The sequence below is a fragment of the Medicago sativa genome, chromosome 1 (assembly GCF_051527215.1).
Source record: "Medicago sativa cultivar Bolivia chromosome 1, Bolivia_mono, whole genome shotgun sequence".
NCBI lineage: Eukaryota > Viridiplantae > Streptophyta > Magnoliopsida > Fabales > Fabaceae > Medicago > Medicago sativa.
The window spans coordinates 6,820,561-6,842,337 of NC_140749.1; the positions used below are offsets into that span (position 1 = coordinate 6,820,561).

General features: G+C 29.9%; 3 protein-coding genes, 1 non-coding gene and 1 pseudogene across 5 annotated transcripts; 3 read left to right on the forward strand and 2 right to left on the reverse strand.

The window, feature by feature from the left end:
* Positions 1–4,286: 4,286 nt before the first annotated feature.
* On the forward strand, positions 4,287–6,243 carry LOC146952144 (uncharacterized). The gene is made up of 3 exons (XM_085758333.1): positions 4,287–4,426; positions 4,731–5,417; positions 5,611–6,243. The coding sequence occupies exons 1-3, from the start codon at positions 4,359–4,361 to the stop codon at positions 6,086–6,088; spliced, it is 1,233 nt and encodes a 410-aa protein (XP_085614459.1). The 5' UTR covers positions 4,287–4,358; the 3' UTR covers positions 6,089–6,243.
* A 3,547-nt stretch (positions 6,244–9,790) lies between these two features.
* Positions 9,791–10,547, forward strand: LOC146952145 (uncharacterized). Its single transcript, XM_085701539.1, has one exon. The coding sequence runs from the start codon at positions 10,173–10,175 to the stop codon at positions 10,545–10,547; it is 375 nt and encodes a 124-aa protein (XP_085557665.1). The 5' UTR covers positions 9,791–10,172.
* Positions 10,548–13,693: 3,146 nt separating this feature from the next.
* Positions 13,694–13,854, forward strand: LOC146952146 (U1 spliceosomal RNA). Its single transcript, XR_015025121.1, has one exon. It is a non-coding gene; the product is annotated as a U1 spliceosomal RNA (small nuclear RNA).
* A 1,922-nt stretch (positions 13,855–15,776) lies between these two features.
* On the reverse strand, positions 15,777–17,288 carry LOC146952147 (small ribosomal subunit protein uS17-like). Its single transcript, XM_085758207.1, has 5 exons — positions 17,209–17,288; positions 16,969–17,110; positions 16,385–16,529; positions 16,200–16,289; positions 15,777–16,080 (listed from the first exon to the last, which is right to left on the reverse strand). The coding sequence occupies exons 1-5, from the start codon at positions 17,218–17,220 to the stop codon at positions 15,984–15,986; spliced, it is 486 nt and encodes a 161-aa protein (XP_085614333.1). The 5' UTR covers positions 17,221–17,288; the 3' UTR covers positions 15,777–15,983.
* A 1,134-nt stretch (positions 17,289–18,422) lies between these two features.
* LOC146952148 (U-box domain-containing protein 30 pseudogene) lies at positions 18,423–20,531 on the reverse strand (annotated as a pseudogene). The gene has a single exon (XR_015033926.1). The product of XR_015033926.1 is annotated as a U-box domain-containing protein 30 pseudogene (transcript).
* Positions 20,532–21,777: the final 1,246 nt, after the last annotated feature.

Genomic DNA, 21,777 nt, shown 5'->3' on the forward strand with positions numbered 1-21,777 from the left:
TTATTAATAAGAAATCAAAAATTCATTTAGTTTTGTCATTATAAGACTTTTACAACTTTCCACTTATAAATAAGGTAATTAATAAAAATATTAATGCAGTTTTAAAGCATATGTGATTATTAATTTTAATAATAGAATGAATGATGGATACAAAAATATGACGTTGAATTAAACATAATATTTTTTCACTTAAAAAACATAATAATTTAATAATCTGTAATTAGGATATTAATTTTAAAAATAGTATATACTCATTTAAATATTTAATCAGGATGAAAGAAATAAAATATAAATGATTGTATGGTTTACTATTTTTTTGAAAATGCACTTAAAATTTTAGGGTAGCACCTTGCTCCCTTTTAGTTAAAGAAAAAGGAACTTTTTGACTCAAAAAACAAAAATCAAAGGTGCCATAAAATCGATTTTCTATTGCGTATTTCTTATCTTTTTCACTCCAAAGTTATCAATTCAATCAATTTTTTGAAAATAGGATGCATTTCTTCTTGTCTATTTACTGGTTTCCATCTCAAGCATAAAGTAGCAAGAAAAAAAATCAAAAATCAAAATAACATATAAAAGAGCAAGATGTTAAAAGTAAAATAACAACATAAGAAAAATTAAACAAAAAAGAATAGATAGATAGAAAAAGTTGTGAGTATTGAGGGATTAAAATAAAACAAAAGGGGGATAAAAGTGATTATATTTGAACGTGGTAAAAGAAATCCTTCGTATATATTCTAATTTATATGTGATGCATTTCTTCTTTTCTCTTGATTGGCTTCCATGTCCAAAATAAAGATCCGAACAAAAACAAAGAACATATAAACACCAAAAGAAAATTGAAAAGAGAATATGAATAAGAAACATCAACCTAAGAAATCACATAAAAAGGAACATAACAATAAGAAACGTTAAATAAACAATAAAACAATAAAAAATAAAAAATAAAACAAAAAGATAATGAGGTTGAAAGCTCAAAGCAGTGATTTTTTATGGGAGGAAGAGGTAGATGAAAATAATAAAAAAAAATCAAATTGTCTATATATAGGGAAAAAATCATATCATGATCAATTTTGATTGGTTGGTGAAAAATAAGTGAGTCATGATTCAATTTTAATTGGCTAATAGAAAATGAATGAGTCAAGATCCATTTTGATTGGTTGATGGAAAAGCATTAAATGAAATGGGGAGTATGAAGATGCCACGTGTACTTTTCCTCAAAGATGTAAGCTTTTGTATTATATAAAGATACTCCCTCCGTCCCTATATATAAGCGCCCTTTGCCTCTAATAAAAGGGTGTTTATATATAGGGATGGAGGGAGTAATTGTTATTGTTTCAGAAAAGAAGACATAACGTTTCATTAATAAGAATGTGTTATATATTCAGAAGAACCGGTCAATGAATTGGGTGAACCGTTGATATTAACATTGAAAGTTTTTATGGTAGGGTTGGTCCTTAGATTTTTTGGATCCTAGACGAAACAATAAAATTGTACCCTTTTAATTATTTCAATAGTTTTATTCTTGCATTTTTTGTTGCAAAAAATGTATTTATAATTAAAGTTTTCTACATTTTCCACCTATCGAGTGCATGTGGTCAATAAAATAGATTGTGTTACAAAAAAATTTCACCATGTAGCTCTACATTTACACCATCATCCTTACATTACATGGAAAATTGCTGTTGACACATTGCATAAGGCTGTGGCACACATGTAAAATACGTTTTTGCCCCCTCGGCAGTTAACTGCCGAATTATGAAACCGGCTGCAGTTAACTACCGAGGAAAACTTCGGCAGTTAACTACCGAGGAAAATTGAAAACTTCGGCAGTTAACTGCCGAGGAATCCTCAAACCCTTTTTTTTTTTTTACAAAAACCATTAATTTTTTTTATTCTTTAAACCTAAATTTTCCTTAATTAAATTTAATTCTTTAATCCTTTTAAGGAATTAAACACAATTTTTTTTATGATTTCATTCATGTGATTTTGTTGCCATAAATGAAGAAATATGAGAGATGAATAATATTCGGTAGTTAATGGACCTAAACTGATAATTCAATAAAAAAAATGCAACAACAAAAAACGTTACAAATGATAGAATAATTATATTTGTAATTATTAGTAATTAATTATAATATTTAAGATATTTTTTTGTTGTTCACAAATTATAATATTTCAGATATTATTCATCTCTCTTTCAAATAATTATATTTGTAATTATTCTATCAATAATACCTTTTTTTTGTACAAATAAAACCATTTTTCTATTCTTCAAAAAAAAACATTTTTTTAATTAATAAACGTGATTGAATATGTAGTAATTCTATGATCTCATATTTTTTTATTTATGGCAACAAAATCATATGAATGAAATCAACAACTTTATAAAAAGAATCGTGTATTTAATGGCAACAAAATTCATATTTCTTCATTTATGGCAACAAAATCACATGAATGAAATCATGAAAAGAATTATGTTTAATTCCTTAAAAGGATTAAAGAATTAAATTTAATTAAGGAAAATTTAAGTTTAAAGAATAAAAAGAATTAATGGTTTTTGTAAAAAAAAAAAAAAAGGTTTGAGGATTCCTCGGCAGTTAACTGCCGAAGTTTTCAATTTTCCTCGGTAGTTAACTGCCGAAGTTTTCCTCGGTAGTTAACTGCAGCCGGTTTCATAATTCGGCAGTTAACTGCCGAGGGGGCAAAAACGTATTTTACATGTGTGCCACAGCCTTATGCAATGTGTCAACAGCAATTTTCCATTACATGAGCCACTTTACCCTCATATATAAACTAAAATCTTTCATTTTAAAAAATTTTCTCAGTTTTTTTTTAAAGGTTTCCGGTTCACAAAGAGAGAACTAGAGTGTTGGTTTGAAAATAAATTGTAATACAAATTTTCTGAAAAATGTAACCTAACCAAAATGGTTCTTTCGTGAGTTTAATTTCTTAAAAGAAAATTGCAAATCGAAAATGCTAATTAGATTTTGGCATTTAATAAACTGAAAATTATTTTACATAACATAAACGTCATGTGGAGGTGAACTCATTATTTTCCCAATTCTGAATTATCCTCGTACCTTACTGGTTTACTCACATGTCTTTTCTTCTGATCTAGTCTCTCTTCCATCAGTCATCATTGCTTCTTCCATCGGTCATCATTGGAATTTTCATTGCTACTAGTTTTTAAAGGTTTTTGGTTCATGAGGAGAGAACCCGAGAGTAAGTTTGAAAATAAATTGTAATACAGATGGTCTAATATGACATTGTCATTGCGACTTTTTAGTAATTTGTAGGGGTAGAAGGCAATTTATCCTCGTACAAAATGTGTTTTAAGAGTTTGATACTAGTTTTTTTTTTTTTTCCATTTGAAAATTTTAATTGTTTTGACCCCCCAAGAAAATTGTCAGTAGCTAATATAGTTTTAAGAAGAGTATTTCTTTTTCCATCCTCCAAAACTATTTTGGATTATATAATTTTAAATGTTATAACATGTTTTTACATCTTTAGATTACATGATCTAAAACGTTCTAGAGCGCGAGAGAAGCTAATAAGGTGTGATAAATAAATTCTTTTTCAAAAATATTAACGAGTGTCCTAGAACACTTTTAAAAACCATAAGTGTAAGTATTTGTGAAAACGTGTGTATTCAATGCAATGAAAATCGAAATATTTAACTTTTTAAAAAATAATTATTTATTTTAAAATGTTTGAAGAGTAGACTGGTTAATAAAACTTAGGATTAAATATGTTTTTGGTCCCTATAAATATGTCAATTTTTCGTTTTAGTACCTCTAAGAAATTTCTTCAACTTCTAGTCCCTCAAAAATTTTCCATCATCACTTTTAGTTTCTCTTTTAAAGTAAACTCATATGTAGAATTCATATTTTTGAATAAAATTTTTCAGAAAAATTCATAATATTATAAGAATCTCTCTAAAAAAAATTAGAATTTTTTTAGCAAAACATGGATTTAATATGAATTTTTATATTTTTTACGGTTAAAAATTCATATTTAATTTATATTTTGTTAAAAAAATTCTAATTTCTTTTGGGAAATTTGTTTACAATATTCTTCACCTTTCAACTCAATTTCATTAAAAAAATACAAAAATTAACTTAAAAATAGAGACAAAAAATAGTGATTGAAAAATTTAAAGAATTAAAAGTTGAAGGAAAATTTTAGAAGGATTAAAACAAAAAATTTGTAAATTTATATGGTGGACCAAAAACACAATTAGCCTTCAAACTTATTCTTTCATAAGAAAGTAAAAGGAATAACGAGCTTGAGACTTGAACCGAACCGCTGGAAATTAACACGTTCATTGAGTGGCCTTGTCTCCGGCGACTGAAAATATGGGAAACAGAGAGAGTACAGACGGACAGATTTGTGACGGCGCCGCCCATCAAGGAACCTTCTTTAGGTATATCACTCCATCCATTCATTCATCTTTCGTATCATTATATATTCATAATTCTCAATTTTTATCACTAGTAGTTCCGTTAATCCAATTCACGGAACAAAAAAAATAAAAATTGAAATCCCTCTTTACCAAATTTAGTCCCTTGCAAAAAATAATGCCAAAATAGTCCATAACATTTTTATACCGAGAACAAATTAGTACCCGACTCTGCTAATTTCTGAGGGACTAAATTGTGTCTTCACTCTAAAACATATTATCTATGATGATTTAACTAACACGTTTGTTGGGATTACACTATATGCAGTCAATCTATAAAGGAGTCCATTTGCTATGATTTAGACTCCAAGAAGAATATGAACCAAAATTCAAATAGTACACAAAGTTGTAAAGTGATTTCAAACCTCTCTGAAGACTTGATGTTTCATATCTTTACTTTGGTTCCTCTTAACTCTCTCCTTAACTCTGCAAGGTATGTATGCAAATCATGGGCTGCCACTATTGGCAGCTCCCATTTTTTTGAAGAGTACGAACGCCGTGCACGTTCTAAACCTGGTCTTTACGTTGAAAACTGTGAAGCACATGGTAGTTCTTATTTCTTGGAATTCAATGACGATGTGAATGGCCAATTTGAAAGGACTGAATTGGGAACACCTCATACAACGACACATTTAATCAGTACTTGTGATGGTATATTGCTGCTTTTGAGTATTTCTGGACAAATCTTAGTCGCAAACCCCATCCTCAAGCGCGGGCTTAGAATTCCTCCTTTTCCAATTCCTCAGCGACGTATAATATTTAGGCGTCAATGTACTATAGCACGTGTTCCTTTCACTTCCAAATTCAAGCTTTTCTTTTTACATGTTCTTGCGATTTCTGCTTCTGTTTGGTATGTTTTCTACGTGCTAAGAATAGGAATAGATAACTCGTGGAACGAGATAGCTAGAAAAGAAGCTTCCCTTCAAGGGACTTTTTTCCGGCAAATACTTTATGGGTCTTGTTAACTTGTGCCCTAAGGGCACAAGATAAGAAACTAAATGTAGAAACTTAATCTTGGAAATTGTGCATTCATAACCTGAAAAACTTCAAAACTTATATTTTCAATGCAATATTTATGTTTAAATTCTATTTTAAGATCCTTATCTTGTGCCTTAAGGGCACAAGTTAACATTTTCCATACTTTATAGTGGAGGCAATGATCTTTATTGGATAACAGATGATAAAGTGATTGTGATGGATGTTGACAAGGAAATTATTGTACGAGAATATTTATTTCCCTCTACAGAGATTCTACAGGTTGCAAGATTTTTATGGATGGGAAATCGCTTTTGTTGTATTGCGCATAAAGATCTTTTTACAACATTTCAAATCTATATTTTGGATTTTGATATGGGAAAATGGTCTCGTTATCATGAGATGGGACCTTTTGATTATGTGGCTGCTTGCAATCATGTGCTTAATATTTTGTATGTGGTACCTCGTTTGTGGATCAATGATCAAATCATCTTTAAAGTATCTCTACTTGGAAGAGACATCGAACACATACATTTTGGTTACAATGTCAAGACCAAACATTTGACAAAGATTGAGGGCATTACCATGGGCAATTTTAAGGTATGGCCTCACGTTAACAGTTTAGTTTCATTTCCAAGTACTCCGACATAGCTAGGTTTCCTGGTATTACTTATGTTTGTCTTAGTTGGGCATAACAATTAAACAATTATTTATGTTTTTATTTAATTATTTACGATTGCTATGGCCAAATAAAAGGTGAAGTTTTATGTTTAAAGGGTTTGACTTAATTAATTAATTTATCCAAATTTGATTTGGAAACACTTGGTGAATGTTTGCTAATTATTTACAGTTTTTGTCTTGACCCATTAATGATGATCACACACGAAGCAGTTGTAGTTTTGAATTGAATTATAAGCTCATTTTCCATGCCATTGACTGTGCTTTGTAACTTATTGTCTTGTTAATTGGAACTGATCGAACTTTTTGGTTCATGGATTCTTTGATAATCTTTCCCTTTACTGAAGTTATGGTTGAAAACAAATTACTATTTCATTCCATCATTGTGTGTATTTATGTTGAGGCATGATTTTAGTTTTCATCTCTTGAAGCAGTGAAGTGAGAGTGAAGGTAACAATTCAGCTTTCATTTCACAACATAATGTTGAAACTTGAAACTGACCTTATAAATTTTTTCCATCTACCTCTTCCTACTTCTTCATCCATCAGTTTTCGAAACTACCCTTTGGAAAACCTTGGCCTCTCTTCATCCCTTCCAAGAACACAATGATTTTTGATTTCTTGGCTGTCAAACAACCATGTGAAAACCAAAACCAAACCCTTTTTGAGAACCAATATCAGAGAATTGTGAAATGTAGCAATGAAACAACCACACTGATTATATAAAGAAAGTTGGATTCATGGTAAACTCAGTCATTTCTAGGCCAAGGTTCAGGTTCATACTCTCCAAATGATTATGGAACAAATGAAAGGAAAAAAAAACTCAGCAAATCAACAAAGTCGTTCCTTGTTAAATTTCTTACACGTGTCTTATACCATGGTTGGATCATTCTCTTGGATTTACCACTTATTGAAGATTAAATGAACACATTCTTGTGATTCATAAAATTTACCTGTCAATTACTTTTTTTTTTTTTTTTGGTTTCTTGTTGGTTTTGAATTTAAAACTAGTCGAGATACCCGTGCTACAGCACGGGTAGCGCGGCTTCGCCGTGCTGTATGACCGCGGCTCTGCCGCGTGTCGAGTTTCGGCTGCGCTTGGTATAGTGATTATTTTTGTTGTCCATAGTGAAAATATGTAAAGTATTTAAAACATAATAATGTATATATTGATCGGTAGTAATGAAAAATTGTAAAATAATTAAATTTTAATACGAACAAATATATATTAAATTTTAATATTGATGATATAAAAAAAGCTAATAAATAAAAATAATCATAGTTTTTATTTACTAATATGTTTTAGTGTGAAAATAAGCATCCCGTGAGATATCATAATTAATGTATTATATAATATTGTTATCGTAAAATATATTTCATAAATAAGCATATGCTAACATATTCCCGTAAAAAAATACAGTGAGATATATTTTTGTTAATATATAGTCCATACACTCATATATATTTTATCAATATATATAGTACTCATTAGATTTCATAAATAAGAATATACTAATATATTCCCGTAAAACAAACATATACTCATATATATTTTTATTAATATATAGTCCATACACCAGCATATACTTTATTAATATATTAATAAAACTTAGGCAGTTCTTTCAAAAAAAAAACTTAGGCAGTCGCGGTGTTTAAATAGAGATATTAAAAAAATTCTAATTTTTTTTTTAAAGATTAAAAATACTAATTAAAACTGATCACTCGTTATAGTTACTAAAATGGGTCCCGTGTTACAATTGTACACTCCAATGAATTTTTTATTGATACATTTAAAAAAAAACGGAAAAAATTGAAGTATGATTAATCATAGTATATTATAATTTTTTTGTTTGTTTTAGTATTGACGATATTAAAAAAAATGAAAATACATTTCACAAATAAACATATACTAACAGATTCCAGTATAAAAACATATAGTGAGATATATTTCTATTAATATAGAGTCCATACACTCATGTATATTTATCAATATATAGTTCCCATTAGATTTCAGAAATAAGAATATACTAATATATTCCCGTAAAACAAACATATACTCACATATATATTTTTATTAATATATAGTTCATACACCCACATATATTTTTTGAATATATATTAATAAAACTTAGGCAGTCACGGTGTTTAAATAGAGATATTAAAAAATATTAATTAAAAATGATCACTCGTTGTAGTTACTAAAATGGGTCCCGTGTTACAATTGTACACTCCAATGATTTTTTTAGTGATACATTTTAAAAAAAACAACGGAAAAAATTGAAGTATGATTAATCATAGTATATTATAATATTGTACTTGTTTTAGTATTGACGATAGTAAAAATGCTAATAAATAAAAATACATTTCATAAATAAATATATACTAACATATTCCCGTAAAAAAACATATAGTGAGATATATTTTTGTTAATATATACTCATTTGTATTAAATAGATATATACTAACATATTCCCGTAAAAAAACATATAGTGAGATATATTTTTGTTAATATACACTCATTTGTATTTTATCAATATATAGTTCCCATTAAATTTCAGAAATAAGAATATATTAATTTTTTTTTGAAAGAAGAAATAACAATATATTAATATATTCCTATAAAACAAACATATATATATATATATATATATATATATATATATATATATTTATTAATATATGGTCCATACACCCACATATATTTTATTAATATATTAATAAAACTTAGGCAATCGCGGTGTTTGATTAGAGGTATTAAAAAATACTAATTAAAACTGATCACTCGTTGTAGTTATTAAAATGGGTCTCGTGTTACAATTGTACACTCCAACGGGTTTTTTAGTGATACATTTAAAAGAAAACAACAGAAAAATTTGAATTATGATTAATCAAAGTATATTATAATATTGATCTTGTTTTAGTATTGACGATATGAAAAAAGCTAATAAATAAAAATAATCATAGATTTTATTTACTAATATGTTTGAGTGTGAAAAATATTAATATGCGTCCCGTGAAAAAACATAATTAACGTATTATATAATAGTATTATCGTAAAATACAAAATCATATTCTGCTATAACAACAACACTTGTTAGTTTCCTCTAAAAAAAATGCAGTGAGATATATTTTTGTTAATATATAGTCCATACACTCATATATATTTTATCAATATATATAGTCCTCATTAGATTTCATAAATAAGAATATACTAATATATTCCCGTAAAACAAACAAATACTCATATATATTTTATTAATATATAGTCCATACACCAACATATTTTTTATTAATATATTAATAAAACTTAGGCAGTTCTTTCAAAAAAAAAAAAAACTTAGGCAGCCGCGGTGTTTAAATAGAGATATTAAAAAAATACTAATTTTTTTTAAAGATTAAAAATACTAATTAAAACTGATCACTCGTTATAGTTACTAAAATGGGTCCCGTGTTACAATTGTACACTGCAATGATTTTTTTAGTGATACATTTTCAAAAAAAAGGGAAAAAATTGAAGTATGATTAATCATAGTATATTATAATATGGCTAAAATATGCTTTTGGTCCCTGCAAATATAGCCAATTTGGGTTTTGGTCCCTGTAAAAAAAAACTTTTGAAATCAGTCCCTGCAAAATTTTTTGTTTTTTAAAAAAGTCCCTGGGCCCACTTTCTTGCTTATTTGGCAGGTTTTTGCTTAGGTGTCACTTGCTGACTGTATATAAACTGTACACGAGGCATTAATTTGATTTAAATAAATAAAAAATAAATTAATAAATCAAAAAATGTTTTTATTTATTTTTATAATAGATTTTGTTTGTTTTAAAATCATTAAAATAAAAAAGGGGAAGAAATCTTTGAAACCCAGCAAACATATATGCAGCTTCTCTTCTCATACCCTTCCCCAATAATTCCATAAATCATTCCATTCACTTTTTAACCAAAATCCATATTCTTCGACATCAAATCACAAACAAACAATTCCTTCAATTCTTGTACTCCCTACTTCAAAACTTCTTATAAACCATAAAATTTTATTCTCCTTTATCAATTTTCTACAATGGCTTCTTACACGGTTGTGTTGATGCTTGTTGCCACACTATTGGTTAGTTCCACCATTGCTCAATCTCCATCCTCATCTCCCACCATATCCCCTGTTGCCACTCCACCCAAATCCTCTCAGGCACCATCTCCTTCCGCTGTGTCACCGGTGGCATCTCCTCCAGTACCTGTGAAGAGCGCTCCCTCTCCTTCACCATCTGCCATCAACTCTCTTGTCTCGTTTTTTCAAACTTGTTCCGTTGAGGTGTTGTTTTTGAGTTTCAAACAAATTCTATTTGTGTTTCTGTCAGCAACATTTGGTAATGTATGGTACAGAGAGATGCAGATCCGAAACATAATCTGCCATGTGTACCTCTTTGTTCTTGTTGAATGATGAATTAGTTTGGATGAAGAAAGAGGAAGAAAAAGATGAAGGGGAGTTTTTTTTTTTGGTTACATGATGAAGGGGAGTTGATGAAGAAGAAAAACGGAATCTGGTTATTTATTTCAATTAAAAATTAAATGTTTTTTTTATTTTTAAAAACTAATTTTCTATGAATTAAAATGATTTTTAAATATTTAAAATAATGTAAAATACCACTTTTGTGCCACATGTACAAGATAATACAGTCAGCACCTGCCACATTTGCAAAAATGGGCCAAATCATCAGTTAAGTGGGGCCAAGGACCTTTTTAAAAAACAAAAAATTTTGCAGGGACTGATTTCAAAAGTTTTTTTTTACAGGGACCAAAACCCAAATTGGCTATATTTGCAGGGATTAAAAGCATATTTTAGCCTTATAATATTGATCTTGTTTTAGTATTGACGATATAAATAAAAATAATCATAGATTTTATTTACTAATATGTTTGATATTAATATGCGTCCCATAAAAAACATAATTAACGTATTATATAATAGTATTATCGTAAAATACAAAATCATATTCTGCTATAACAACAACACTTGTTAGTTTCCTCTAAAAAACAACTTGTTAGTAAAACCGAATTGAAAATTAGTAGAGAAAGTGGAGTTGAAAATGAAGAGAGAAAATGAAAAATGAAGAAAGTTGGTAAGAAAAAGATAAGAGAGGAGAGTGAGATTGAAAGAGAAAAGTTTATTATTAAAAAATAAAGGTGAGAGAAAAGTTTATTATTAAATAAATATAGATGAGAGAGAAAAGTTTATTATTATAAATAAAGAAAGATGAGAGAGAAAAATTTATTATTAAATAAAGAAAGGTGAGAAAGTGGGTTTTAGTAAAGTGGGTTTTGATAGTGGATTTGACAAAAATAACCCTAAAGTTGTAAATGAAAAAGTTTGGAAGAACATTAGGTATGGGTAGTTAAGTAATTTTGGTAGTATCTTGTTTTTATATAGGTTTAAATGTGTAATTGGTCCCTGCACTTTCAACAGATTTTGGCATTGGTCCCTGCACTTTTTTTTGTTTGGCATTGGTCCCTGCACTTTGTAAAAATATTGGCATTGATCCCTGTACTTTTTTTTGTTTGGCATTGGTCCTTGCACTTTGTAAAAATATTGGTATTGGTCCCTGCACTTTGGAAAAATATTGGTATTGGTCCCAATCATTTCATGCCACGTGGCACCAATACCAATATTTTTTCAAAGTGCAGGGACCAATACCAATATTTTTACAAAGTGCAGGGACCAATGCCAAACAAAAAAAAGTGCAGGGACCAATGCCAATATTTTTACAAAGTGCAGGGACCAATGCCAAACAAAAAAAAGTGCAGGGACCAATGCCAAAATCTGTTAAAAGTGCAGGGACCAATTACGTATTTAAACCTTTTATATATTGTAAGTAGAGTAGATAGATAGATAGAAGATAGATAGATGGTTTCATTGAACTATCCCTGCATACATTCATGTATATATGTAATTCTTGGTGAATGTTGAAAATGGTTCCACCAGAATTCACAAATTTTTGGTCACAACTATTTGATTGTTGTTGCTGCAAAACCACATTCCATTTTGAATCATTTTCATTGTTGTTTCGTGCTTGAACAGCCATCTCCTTCCATATTAATATATTCCTCTTCGTTCAGAAGCATCCACAAATGAATAGCATAAAAGGCTGTTCACAAAGTATAAACTTAATTACAAAATTCTACTCCATTACTCGTCACACAAATGGAGGGCATTCCTATTATAATACCGTGGATTTTTATATAAACTACAATTGAACAGTTTTCTAATAAAAATAAACAATTGTTCACATATCTAACTCAATTTTCAACCATGTAAACTAGTACTCGCACAAGGACCAAGCAAGAAGAGAATAAAAAAAATGCATAGATGAGTAAGCACCGCCATAATTCAATGTAATCATCTGTACCATAATCACTTCAACTCATTTTTTACCCATAATCATTTCTACAATTGATTTTAGCCTTAAATTTATTGTTAAATCACTTTACATAAATACATCCAAACATAATTCAATCCATAAACAATTCTACAAAATTAATTCTCTCAATCAATTTGTGTCACTACAGAACCAAAGTAAACTTGAGTTTGAGGCTTGAATCAGTTCACCACAATTGAAACCAAACATATTACTTTGAAGTTAAACCACGTTTCGTTGTAGCAAACGTATTAAAACTAGCACAGATAGATTATTTTAAACGATGCTCCACTTCTTGAGCAAGGGAATGTGCTATGGAAAGGATCAAATTCACTAATAGATACTTGTATAATTAGAAACGGATGGTGGCATATTTTTTTTTTGGCACCGGCACTACTAGAAGATCCAGCAGGATGACTTTCAATACATTGAAACTCACTGTCTTCAACAGTGGCCTATGAACATGGCAGTAAGTAAAGGTAATGGGGGGATAAAGTACACAATAAATAGATATAATAAAGTCTTCCTTGTTTTGAAGGAACAATTAATGAAATTCTTTGGGGTGTAACAAAGTCTGAATTTGAAATGGTTGTTTTCTCATCAGAAACGGGACCATGGAGCAAAAAAAAGTGTCCTTCCCAATTGGTTTTGGCTTTACACAATCTGCCATTTCGCTGCCTGGAGTTGCACATGAAGGGATTTTGTATTTTATGGGGAGGACTAGTATTCTTATGTACGACCCTTCAACAATAATGAAAAATGTGACATCATTAATTTTCCTATAGATACATCTGCAAATGACATTCTTTTTAATAGTCGTGTTGGTGTGTGTTGTGGGAAAATTCGAATGGCTTGTTTTTGTACTCTTCGAAGCTAGGTGATGTTGTGTTCTTGCAACGAGCTCATAGAATATTTGTTGGAGGCTTGAAGATTAATAAGATTGATTGTGTTGTTCATTGGATTCATGGTTTCAATCGTTGTAAATGATTTCTTGATCTTCCATTGTGGCCTATTCCAATTCCATCCATAACGAAGCATAACAGAGTTATGTAGAATTGTTAACAGAATGTGTGAACGTAGTATTTTCGCACTATTATGAGTCCCACATCGGGGAGAATAGCTGAAGCTGTGTGGGAAAGTGGTTATAAAATGAAATTGTATGACCCTGAGTTACATACTTACCTGGATGGGGTCAATGGGTGATCAAGAAGGCTCATGGCCTAGGTTGGTGACCTCCATTGCACTTAGGAGGGGCGCCTGCCTAAGGTGTTCTCAAGTAGAACAGCCTACATCATAATTTGTTGCTGTGGGGGCCTGCGTTCGCGCGGCCCCCTTCAATAATAGTCTAAAAATTTTCAAACTTTTGTGAGGTGAACAATTTTTTTGTTTTGCAAAACAGAAGGTTAACCAAATATTTTTAGTTCTTATAATTTAAAAAGAAAAAAAAAAACTAAATTCCAGTTCCTGTTATTGTTTGGGCAGTTTATTTTTATCGCATATGGTAAAACACAATAACTTTCAGGCTCATCTTTCATAATTCTTGTAGTTTATCAAATTGATTAAGAGATTATGATTTCACTTGTTCTGTGTAAATTTTTATTATTTACCCTTTTTTTAGAGGTTATTTTTAATTTATTTATAGGCGTGTTAATTAATCAGCTCTTTTGGGTTGCTTTCTAAAAATACCCTCAATTTTCAATACAAATAAAACATTTAATAAATAGGTATCTAAAAATACCCTCAATTTTCAATACAAATAAAACATTTAATAAATAGGTAAGAAAAAATTTAAATATTAAAATAAAAGTGTAACAACCATAAATGTCCAGTTTTTTTACCTTTTTATTATCCCAATTATATCTTAAACAACAACTTTTTATATAAGATTGTTTTTGGTGTCATTAAAAGAGTACGAATTTAAATTATATTTTTTGTTATATTGTTGGTTTCATTGAAATAGACAATCATGGTTAATTTGATTTGATGTAATTTGAAAACAAAAAACATTTTTATTTTTACTTTTAATCAAATTTAATATTTTATAAAAAAACACCATTTATAATTTTCAAACGTTAGCACAATAAAAATAGCATAAAGACAGGCACTGAAGTGTTTGTCTTTTCGCTAATGAGAATAAAGGAAAGACATTGATTTGCCAATAATCCGTCATTTCTGGTCAAAAACCAATCATATTTTTTAAGGTCTAATTGATACAACGAAAAAGTCAGCTCAAAATCTTCGTAGATAACAAAATTAAGTTAGTTAAGTTTTTTTTATTGATCTACTAGTACTTTAATTTTATTTAAATTTTTGTATTTACGTATTCGTATCGTATACCTACAAAACATATCTCAGCATTCAACAAATTTTATCAGACAAATATCTTGGGGGATGAATCAGTTTTAGAATTGTCGACTAACAAATTGGCTGGCATATCAAAGACAGTGGAGGACTGGAGATGTTGATTCGAATCACCATAGATTCACAACTGCTAAATGTTTTTCAATATTATAAGGGAAAACAAATATATCATATAAACTTCAAAATCATAATACTAGAAGAGTAATTCACAATCCACCTGAAAGCGTCTAAATCCTCTCTCTTAGGTTAATATAAAACCATGAAACCCCCAAAACTTCAGCCTCTATACTGAAGCAGGTACCAGAAGCATCCCAAATTAAGTCAAGTAATCCAAAGCATCCCAAATTAAGTCAAGTAATCCAAAGCATCCCAAATTAAGAAATTAAATCAGAGACCTCTCTATACTTACAAACCTAACAAGCTTCTACTAAGTTAACCTTCTTGATAAATGCAAGCTCATGGAAGGATTCAATCAAACAAAGAACCTTATAACATTGCCCAAATTTTATCTACGTTTAAATTACACAAGTGAAAATAACTCTTACACCAAACCGACAACTAACGAAGTGATTCCACACTCGTTCAATATCAATCATTCCACTTCATTCAGAAGCATCCATAAATAAATAGAATAAAAGGCTGTTCATCAAGGAGAAACTTGATCACAAAACTTAACTCTATCGCACATCACAAAAGTGAAGGGCATCCTATTTAGGACCGTGCAAATTTGATATTAACTCCAATAAATCTTTTTATCTTCCTTCACCGAACAACTTTCAAATAAAAATAAACAATTGTTCACATATCTAACTCGACTTTTGAACCATTGTACACTAGTATTCGAACTAGAAGAAAAAGAAAGAGACAATAAAAAAATAAAAAAAAATCACAGATAGTAAGCACTGCACTGCCATCATGGCAAAAATTACTGCAACTAATATTTGAAGAAAATGTATATCATCAAAATTTTTAACATTAACTACTTAAATGAATGCAAAGCATTAAAACATATCCAAATTTGATGAGATCGTGACCAAGTCAGAACAGTAAAACATTTGAAACTAAGGTACAGCTGTCTTCAATGCCCACTAAATATTCCAAACTCAGACTCCTGTAAACGCCTTCTTGGCACCGGCACCACTAGAAGATCCAGCTGGGATGACTTTCAATACATTGAACCTCACTGTCTTCGAAAGTGGCCTATGAACAAGCAGAAGTAAAGGTAATCGAGGGCTAAAACACACAAAAACAGTTCCTTACTTGGATAAACAAAACAAAAAAAAAAGCTTTATTATTCTACAATTCTACAATGATCTAACCTGCATTGGCCAATAATAACATGATCCCCTTCCTTCACTCGGAAACAAGGTGATACGTGTGCAGGAATATTAGAATGGCGCTTCTCATACCTAATAAGAACAAGCATACACAACAAATAGTTAACACAGCTGTAGCATACAAATACAGTAAACTGCGCACCCTGGTAAGAAAGGGGAATGAATACCTCTGATATTTCTTAATGAAATGAAGATAATTCCTCCTAACAATAATGGTTTTATTCATCTTAGCACTATGGCAAGTACCGGATATGATACGACCTCGGATTGAGACATTACCAGTGAAGGGACACTTCTTGTCAATATAGGTTCCTATAAGATTAAGAAAAAGGTATTAGATTACAAAAAGAAAGGACCTTATATAAATAAATTGGTAACATAAACAAGACATGGCTTATTTGAGCTTATCTATTGACATAAGCACTTGTGACATCATTTGCGTTGCGAGGACTTATTAAAACAGTTTAGGACATATTCATACGCTGTTTTCAGCTTATTTCCATAAGCTCTTCATGATAGCTTATGAAAATAGCTTATGGCTCTGTTTGGTAAAAAAATAGTGGATAGCTTAAAACAATTGAATGTCATACAATCTGAGTAACTACAGTTTCATATATACAAACCTATCAATAATAAACCAATCTACCTATGATTCTTAAAACACAATGTGAATTAAAAAGTGAGTTTATGAGTATATAATTACTCCATTAAACCACGAATATGAAAATTGGAAACAATTTGAGAAAGAAACCTTCAATGGCTTCCCTAGGAGTCTTAAAACTAAGGCCAACAGTTTTATAAAAGCGATTGCCACCCTTTCCAGGTCTCTTCCCCTTCCCAGATATCTTCGAGCACAAAAACACTTTATTTTGCTTCAGAAAAGCCTTCTCGGTCTACAAATTCAAAATCACAAACCAATTAGTTAGTAAATCCAAGATTTATCAAAACAAAAAATTCAAATTATAGATTAATGTGAAGGTAACAAACTAACTTGTTCAGCCATGGTTGGTTGAGTTGATGAAGCTTTGTTTCAGAAACCGAGTTTTGCACCTTGAATCTGCCGCAGTAGGTAACCCTAGCCTGTGAAGACGATGATACTTTTATAATAACGAAAGAACTATTTTTTTTTTTTTTTAAATTTTTATCATTTGGGCTTTTACAATGTTGGGTAACTTTTCATTTGAATAGGGGTATCTTGTTTCACCTCACCTTTTCTAACACACCCCCAACACTGAACAACTTGGCAATAACGATATTGCTAAATTGGACACCTCCACTCGGATTTGAATCTAGACTCTTGCAATTGTGTTTGTGAATTTTATGTCGTGTTTATCAGTTTGATTACCGATCAATGAAAAAAAAGTTTTGTTAGAACAAATGTGTGGAGCATCGCATCACATATAAACGAAACTTCACTTGAGAGTCATTTTTCATCATGGCAAGAAATTTTGGATGAAATTTTATTATTTAGTATTGTTATTTTTTATTTATTTATCATTAGGTCTTGAAGTAACCAATTTCAAGACACTATTTTCGACACACTAAATATGCACATCTCTATCGGTTAGGTTTCAAACTTTAGTTCACCGTATATATTGTTAATTTTTTTGTTCGTTTATACTTGCTTTGTTATTGATACAAAAAGTCGCAGAAAGTTAGAGGATTAAGAGAGTTGAATAAGACTAAGTCGAGGGAAGCGATAATCTTATCGGCTTGTGAGTCAGAGCTTTAGAGACAGTAAATTGGATCAAATTTGAAATTATAGTTAAATACAATTATTTGATTAGGTAAAGAAGAATAAAATTCTAAATAAAAGTTTGTATGAAGAATAAAATTGGAAGAAAAAAAAGCTTCAAATACTTGGATATATTTATCGCTCTTTTAATTTCTGTTCAATAACAACATTTGCTTCTTCTTCCAAGTAGAATCTTCAAAACGTTAACACTAGTCCACAATCTAGCTTCCAGAAATTTCAAATTCATCTTGTTTTTCACCATATTTTTGCACTGTAAAATCAAGTTCAAACAAACTGAAAATAAATTGGACTAGTTGTACTATCATGTACCATCCATATATGAACAAATTGGCTTATATCAAAGACATAGGAGATACTGATTTGAATGACCAACTACACATACAATAACAAAGTGAACAAAAAAAAAATCTAAAGTTCATAAACATATGAACATAACAATTGGCTCTATATGAACAAAATTTTTATTTTTCATTGTATTGTTGTAGTAAGCATACACTTAGAAATAAAAATACTAGTAGAATAATTCACACTACACATTTTCAAAAACTCAGAAGATTTCTGTTTCAAAACAGGATTACAACCACTCTGAATCACAAGCAATAATTTTGAAGCCAATCCAGCTTCCACAGCCTTTGAAGCACATTCTTCAGGTGCAAGCTTGTAAATAGCCCATAAAATTGACAATGCAAATTGTGTACAATTTTCTGAGACTCTCATCAACATCTTTACCACATTAGGTATAATGTTTGGACATTCTTTCAATGCCAATTTCCCTTCTTCAAGTGTTGACAATACCTCTAATATATAAAGTGCTATCTCCAAACACTCATTGTTCAAATTTGGTAAAATCTCAATCAATTGAGGAATTGCACCTATGCTTATCACAGAACTTCTAATTGATTCATGACAACATAATACTTTTTTAAGCAATGTGAGACCAATTAAGATCCCATTTGGATGTTTCTTATCTCTCACCAATCTCAATAATCCAACCAAAAGACTCAAACTTGAAACAATCTCAATCATAGTTTCATTTCCTTCCAATTCCATCAACAACATTTCAATCAATTTAGCACAATTCATCTTTGTTTCAATAGTTCCTTCATTCATAATATCAACAACCAATGAAACTTTAGCAGCATGCATAAGATACTTTCTCTTCAATTCTAAACTCAAATCCAAATTCACAATGATACCAATAGCTTCACAACCAACAACATGTGAAGTAAAAGAACCTAACAAAGAACAAACCAAACCAACCCCACCATTTTCCAACACTGCTTTCCTAGCACAAACATGAGAAACAACAAGTTTTCTAAGATCCTTAAGAGCTTTGACTCTACTTTGACCCTTTACCTTCTTGAGTGTCTCCAAAGTTTCCAAAACTCTTCCTTGAACATCCTCAAGCTTCTTCTTCATTCCCAAGTACTTGTGTGAGAACCAAGTAAAGATCAATTGTTTGAGAGTGTTGTTTGGAGTGATTGAATCATCCCATAACTCTTGCATTGTTGTTGGACATGTTTTGTGACCAAGTGAAAACCATTTAAGGATGTTGGATCTATCATAGGTTTGACCTGTGCAAAGTGTAACAGGCTCTTGCATTGGTTCAAGTGAGATTGGACATATAAACACATAAGGAACATCATCAATTGAATCAAGCTCTTCAATTATCAACTTGAGATCCATTTTTTCAGTGTCTAAGACACTGAAAAAACAACCTTTGAAAGATGTTTCAAAACCCAACAAAGGATTATTAATCTCATATGAAAGCATTGTTGAATACCCTCTAAAAAATGAAGAAAAATGATTTTTTTGGTTTGATGAATTGAAGAGTGTGTAGAAAGTGTGGAAGGATAAGAAGCGTGTGGGAAAGAAAAGGAAGGTTGAATGAAAATGCTGTCAAAGGGACAAAGTTTATTGCTTTTGCTATTTTTTTTTCCCACTTTTTCTATGGTCAAAATTCAAAAAGTATAACCTTGCTTATTTCATCATCTTTGATATGATTGAGTCTTCACTAACACCAAAGCATTCTTCCTCTTCAAGCTCCACAAAAAGTAAGATATCATCAAACAAGATTACCCACATGAACAAACTAGCATAAAAAAAGTTTCATTTTCATGAATGAAGAACAACAAAATGATGTATGAGAGACCACTACACAACACTTTCTTACATGCTATGCTATATACCAAAATTCTATATACCAAATTAATAGTATACATTTTTTTTAATGTTTAACGAATACTCATAATAGTTTTTCAATGTATCCAAATTTTAAAATAGTCTATGATTGTGCATTAAGTTAGACAAAATACTCTCTGACATTAAAATACTTAGTTAATATTGTCATGTTAGTCTTCATTATACTTACATATTGTCATATAAATTCTTATAAATACTTATTTATTGTCATTTCAATCCATATATTAAAAGAATATTATAAGTATTGAGAAATTATTTTAACGTTAGACTATTTTAATTAACAAAGTGCATAATCAAAAACTATTTATACGACTATTCGTGACATATTCAATATCAAAACGACGATTACTCCATACAAAACAAACATACAAGAGGAGTGTGCTAGTATTTTTATAGTGTGTGAGAAAGCACGGGTTCACGTTGGAGCAGTGTAACTTTCTTCTTCCCACGTGCAGTCCTATAGTTTAGAGACAGTGACACAGTGCGCAAGGTGTCATTTCTTGTTCCCACCTTTTGATTTTCTTTCTCTCTATGAATTTAAGAAGACAGACACTATTGAGTCAAAGAAAATGAATTTATGAGTATGAAATGTGGGGCCCAATAGGGGACAGCCTTGAAGTTGAAGACGCAATCTGGGACAAATAGTCAAAAAGGTAAATAGATGCCACCAACCCAAAAATTGAATTGCTACGATTACTGGTCCAAGAGGGAATCATTTGAATTTCAACCTTTTTTTAAGAGGGAGCATACAAATTTCAAACATCTCGGGATGCTTCCCGTATTATTTTCATTTTGGATAAGTCTTAAATTAACAATTATCTTTTAAAAATATTATCTTAATTAAGAAAAGAATTTTCGTTTACAAAATATTATCTTTTATATGGTTTTTTTAAAACTTAACTTTGTTCCATATATCCCGCAATCCTTTAGGTGTTATGTTAATAACAAATTAATCTTTTAAGTCTTTTTTTTTTTACAAGTTAGTCATTTAAGTCATAGAATATTTACCTTTGTTGTCCATTTTTTCAATCAACTTCATTAAAAAGTGCATATAAACCGTTTACAATTAAGGTGGTATAGGTTCAAAAGGGTTTATGACATCAAACATGATTATCAACACAAATTTTATTCTTGTTTTTGAATTCAATAGTATTATAAACGGTCAATTTTGTTTCATCAAGACCAAACATATGAATTATAGTTTTGAGAGATGTGAATTTAGATATACTAACTTAACATTAAATGTCTATATAAACATACATTTTAACGAGTTTGATGAAAATAGTGCTCCATCCGTTTCAAAATATAAGCAAAATTCACTTTTTAAGTTCATTCATTTAATGATGTATGTGGTTCATAATACATACATCATTAAATGAATGAACTTAAAAAGTGAATTTTGCTTATATTTTGAAACGGATGGAGTATAATGATGTAAATATTTTATGACTTAAATGAACTTGTTAATATCATAAAACTTAAAGACCGTGAATGATATTTAACCTATTAAAAATATGTTCTATTTGCTAAAATTACCTTATTAATTAATACTTGAAGTTATTGTAATTATTAGGTGAATTGAGATACTACCCAAAATGAGTG

Coding starts and splice junctions, on each gene's coding strand:
- LOC146952144 (XM_085758333.1), top strand. CDS start 4,359: ATGGGAAACAGAGAGAGTACAGACGGACAGATTTGTGACGGCGCCGCC. Junction 4,427..4,730: donor CATCAAGGAACCTTCTTTAG/GTATATCACTCC, acceptor CACTATATGCAG/TCAATCTATAAAGGAGTCCA. Junction 5,418..5,610: donor TTCCGGCAAATACTTTATGG/GTCTTGTTAACT, acceptor CATACTTTATAG/TGGAGGCAATGATCTTTATT.
- LOC146952145 (XM_085701539.1), top strand. CDS start 10,173: ATGGCTTCTTACACGGTTGTGTTGATGCTTGTTGCCACACTATTGGTT.
- LOC146952147 (XM_085758207.1), bottom strand. Junction 16,530..16,968: donor TCCTAGGGAAGCCATTGAAG/GTTTCTTTCTCA, acceptor TTAATCTTATAG/GAACCTATATTGACAAGAAG. Junction 16,081..16,199: donor GTTATTATTGGCCAATGCAG/GTTAGATCATTG, acceptor GCTTGTTCATAG/GCCACTTTCGAAGACAGTGA.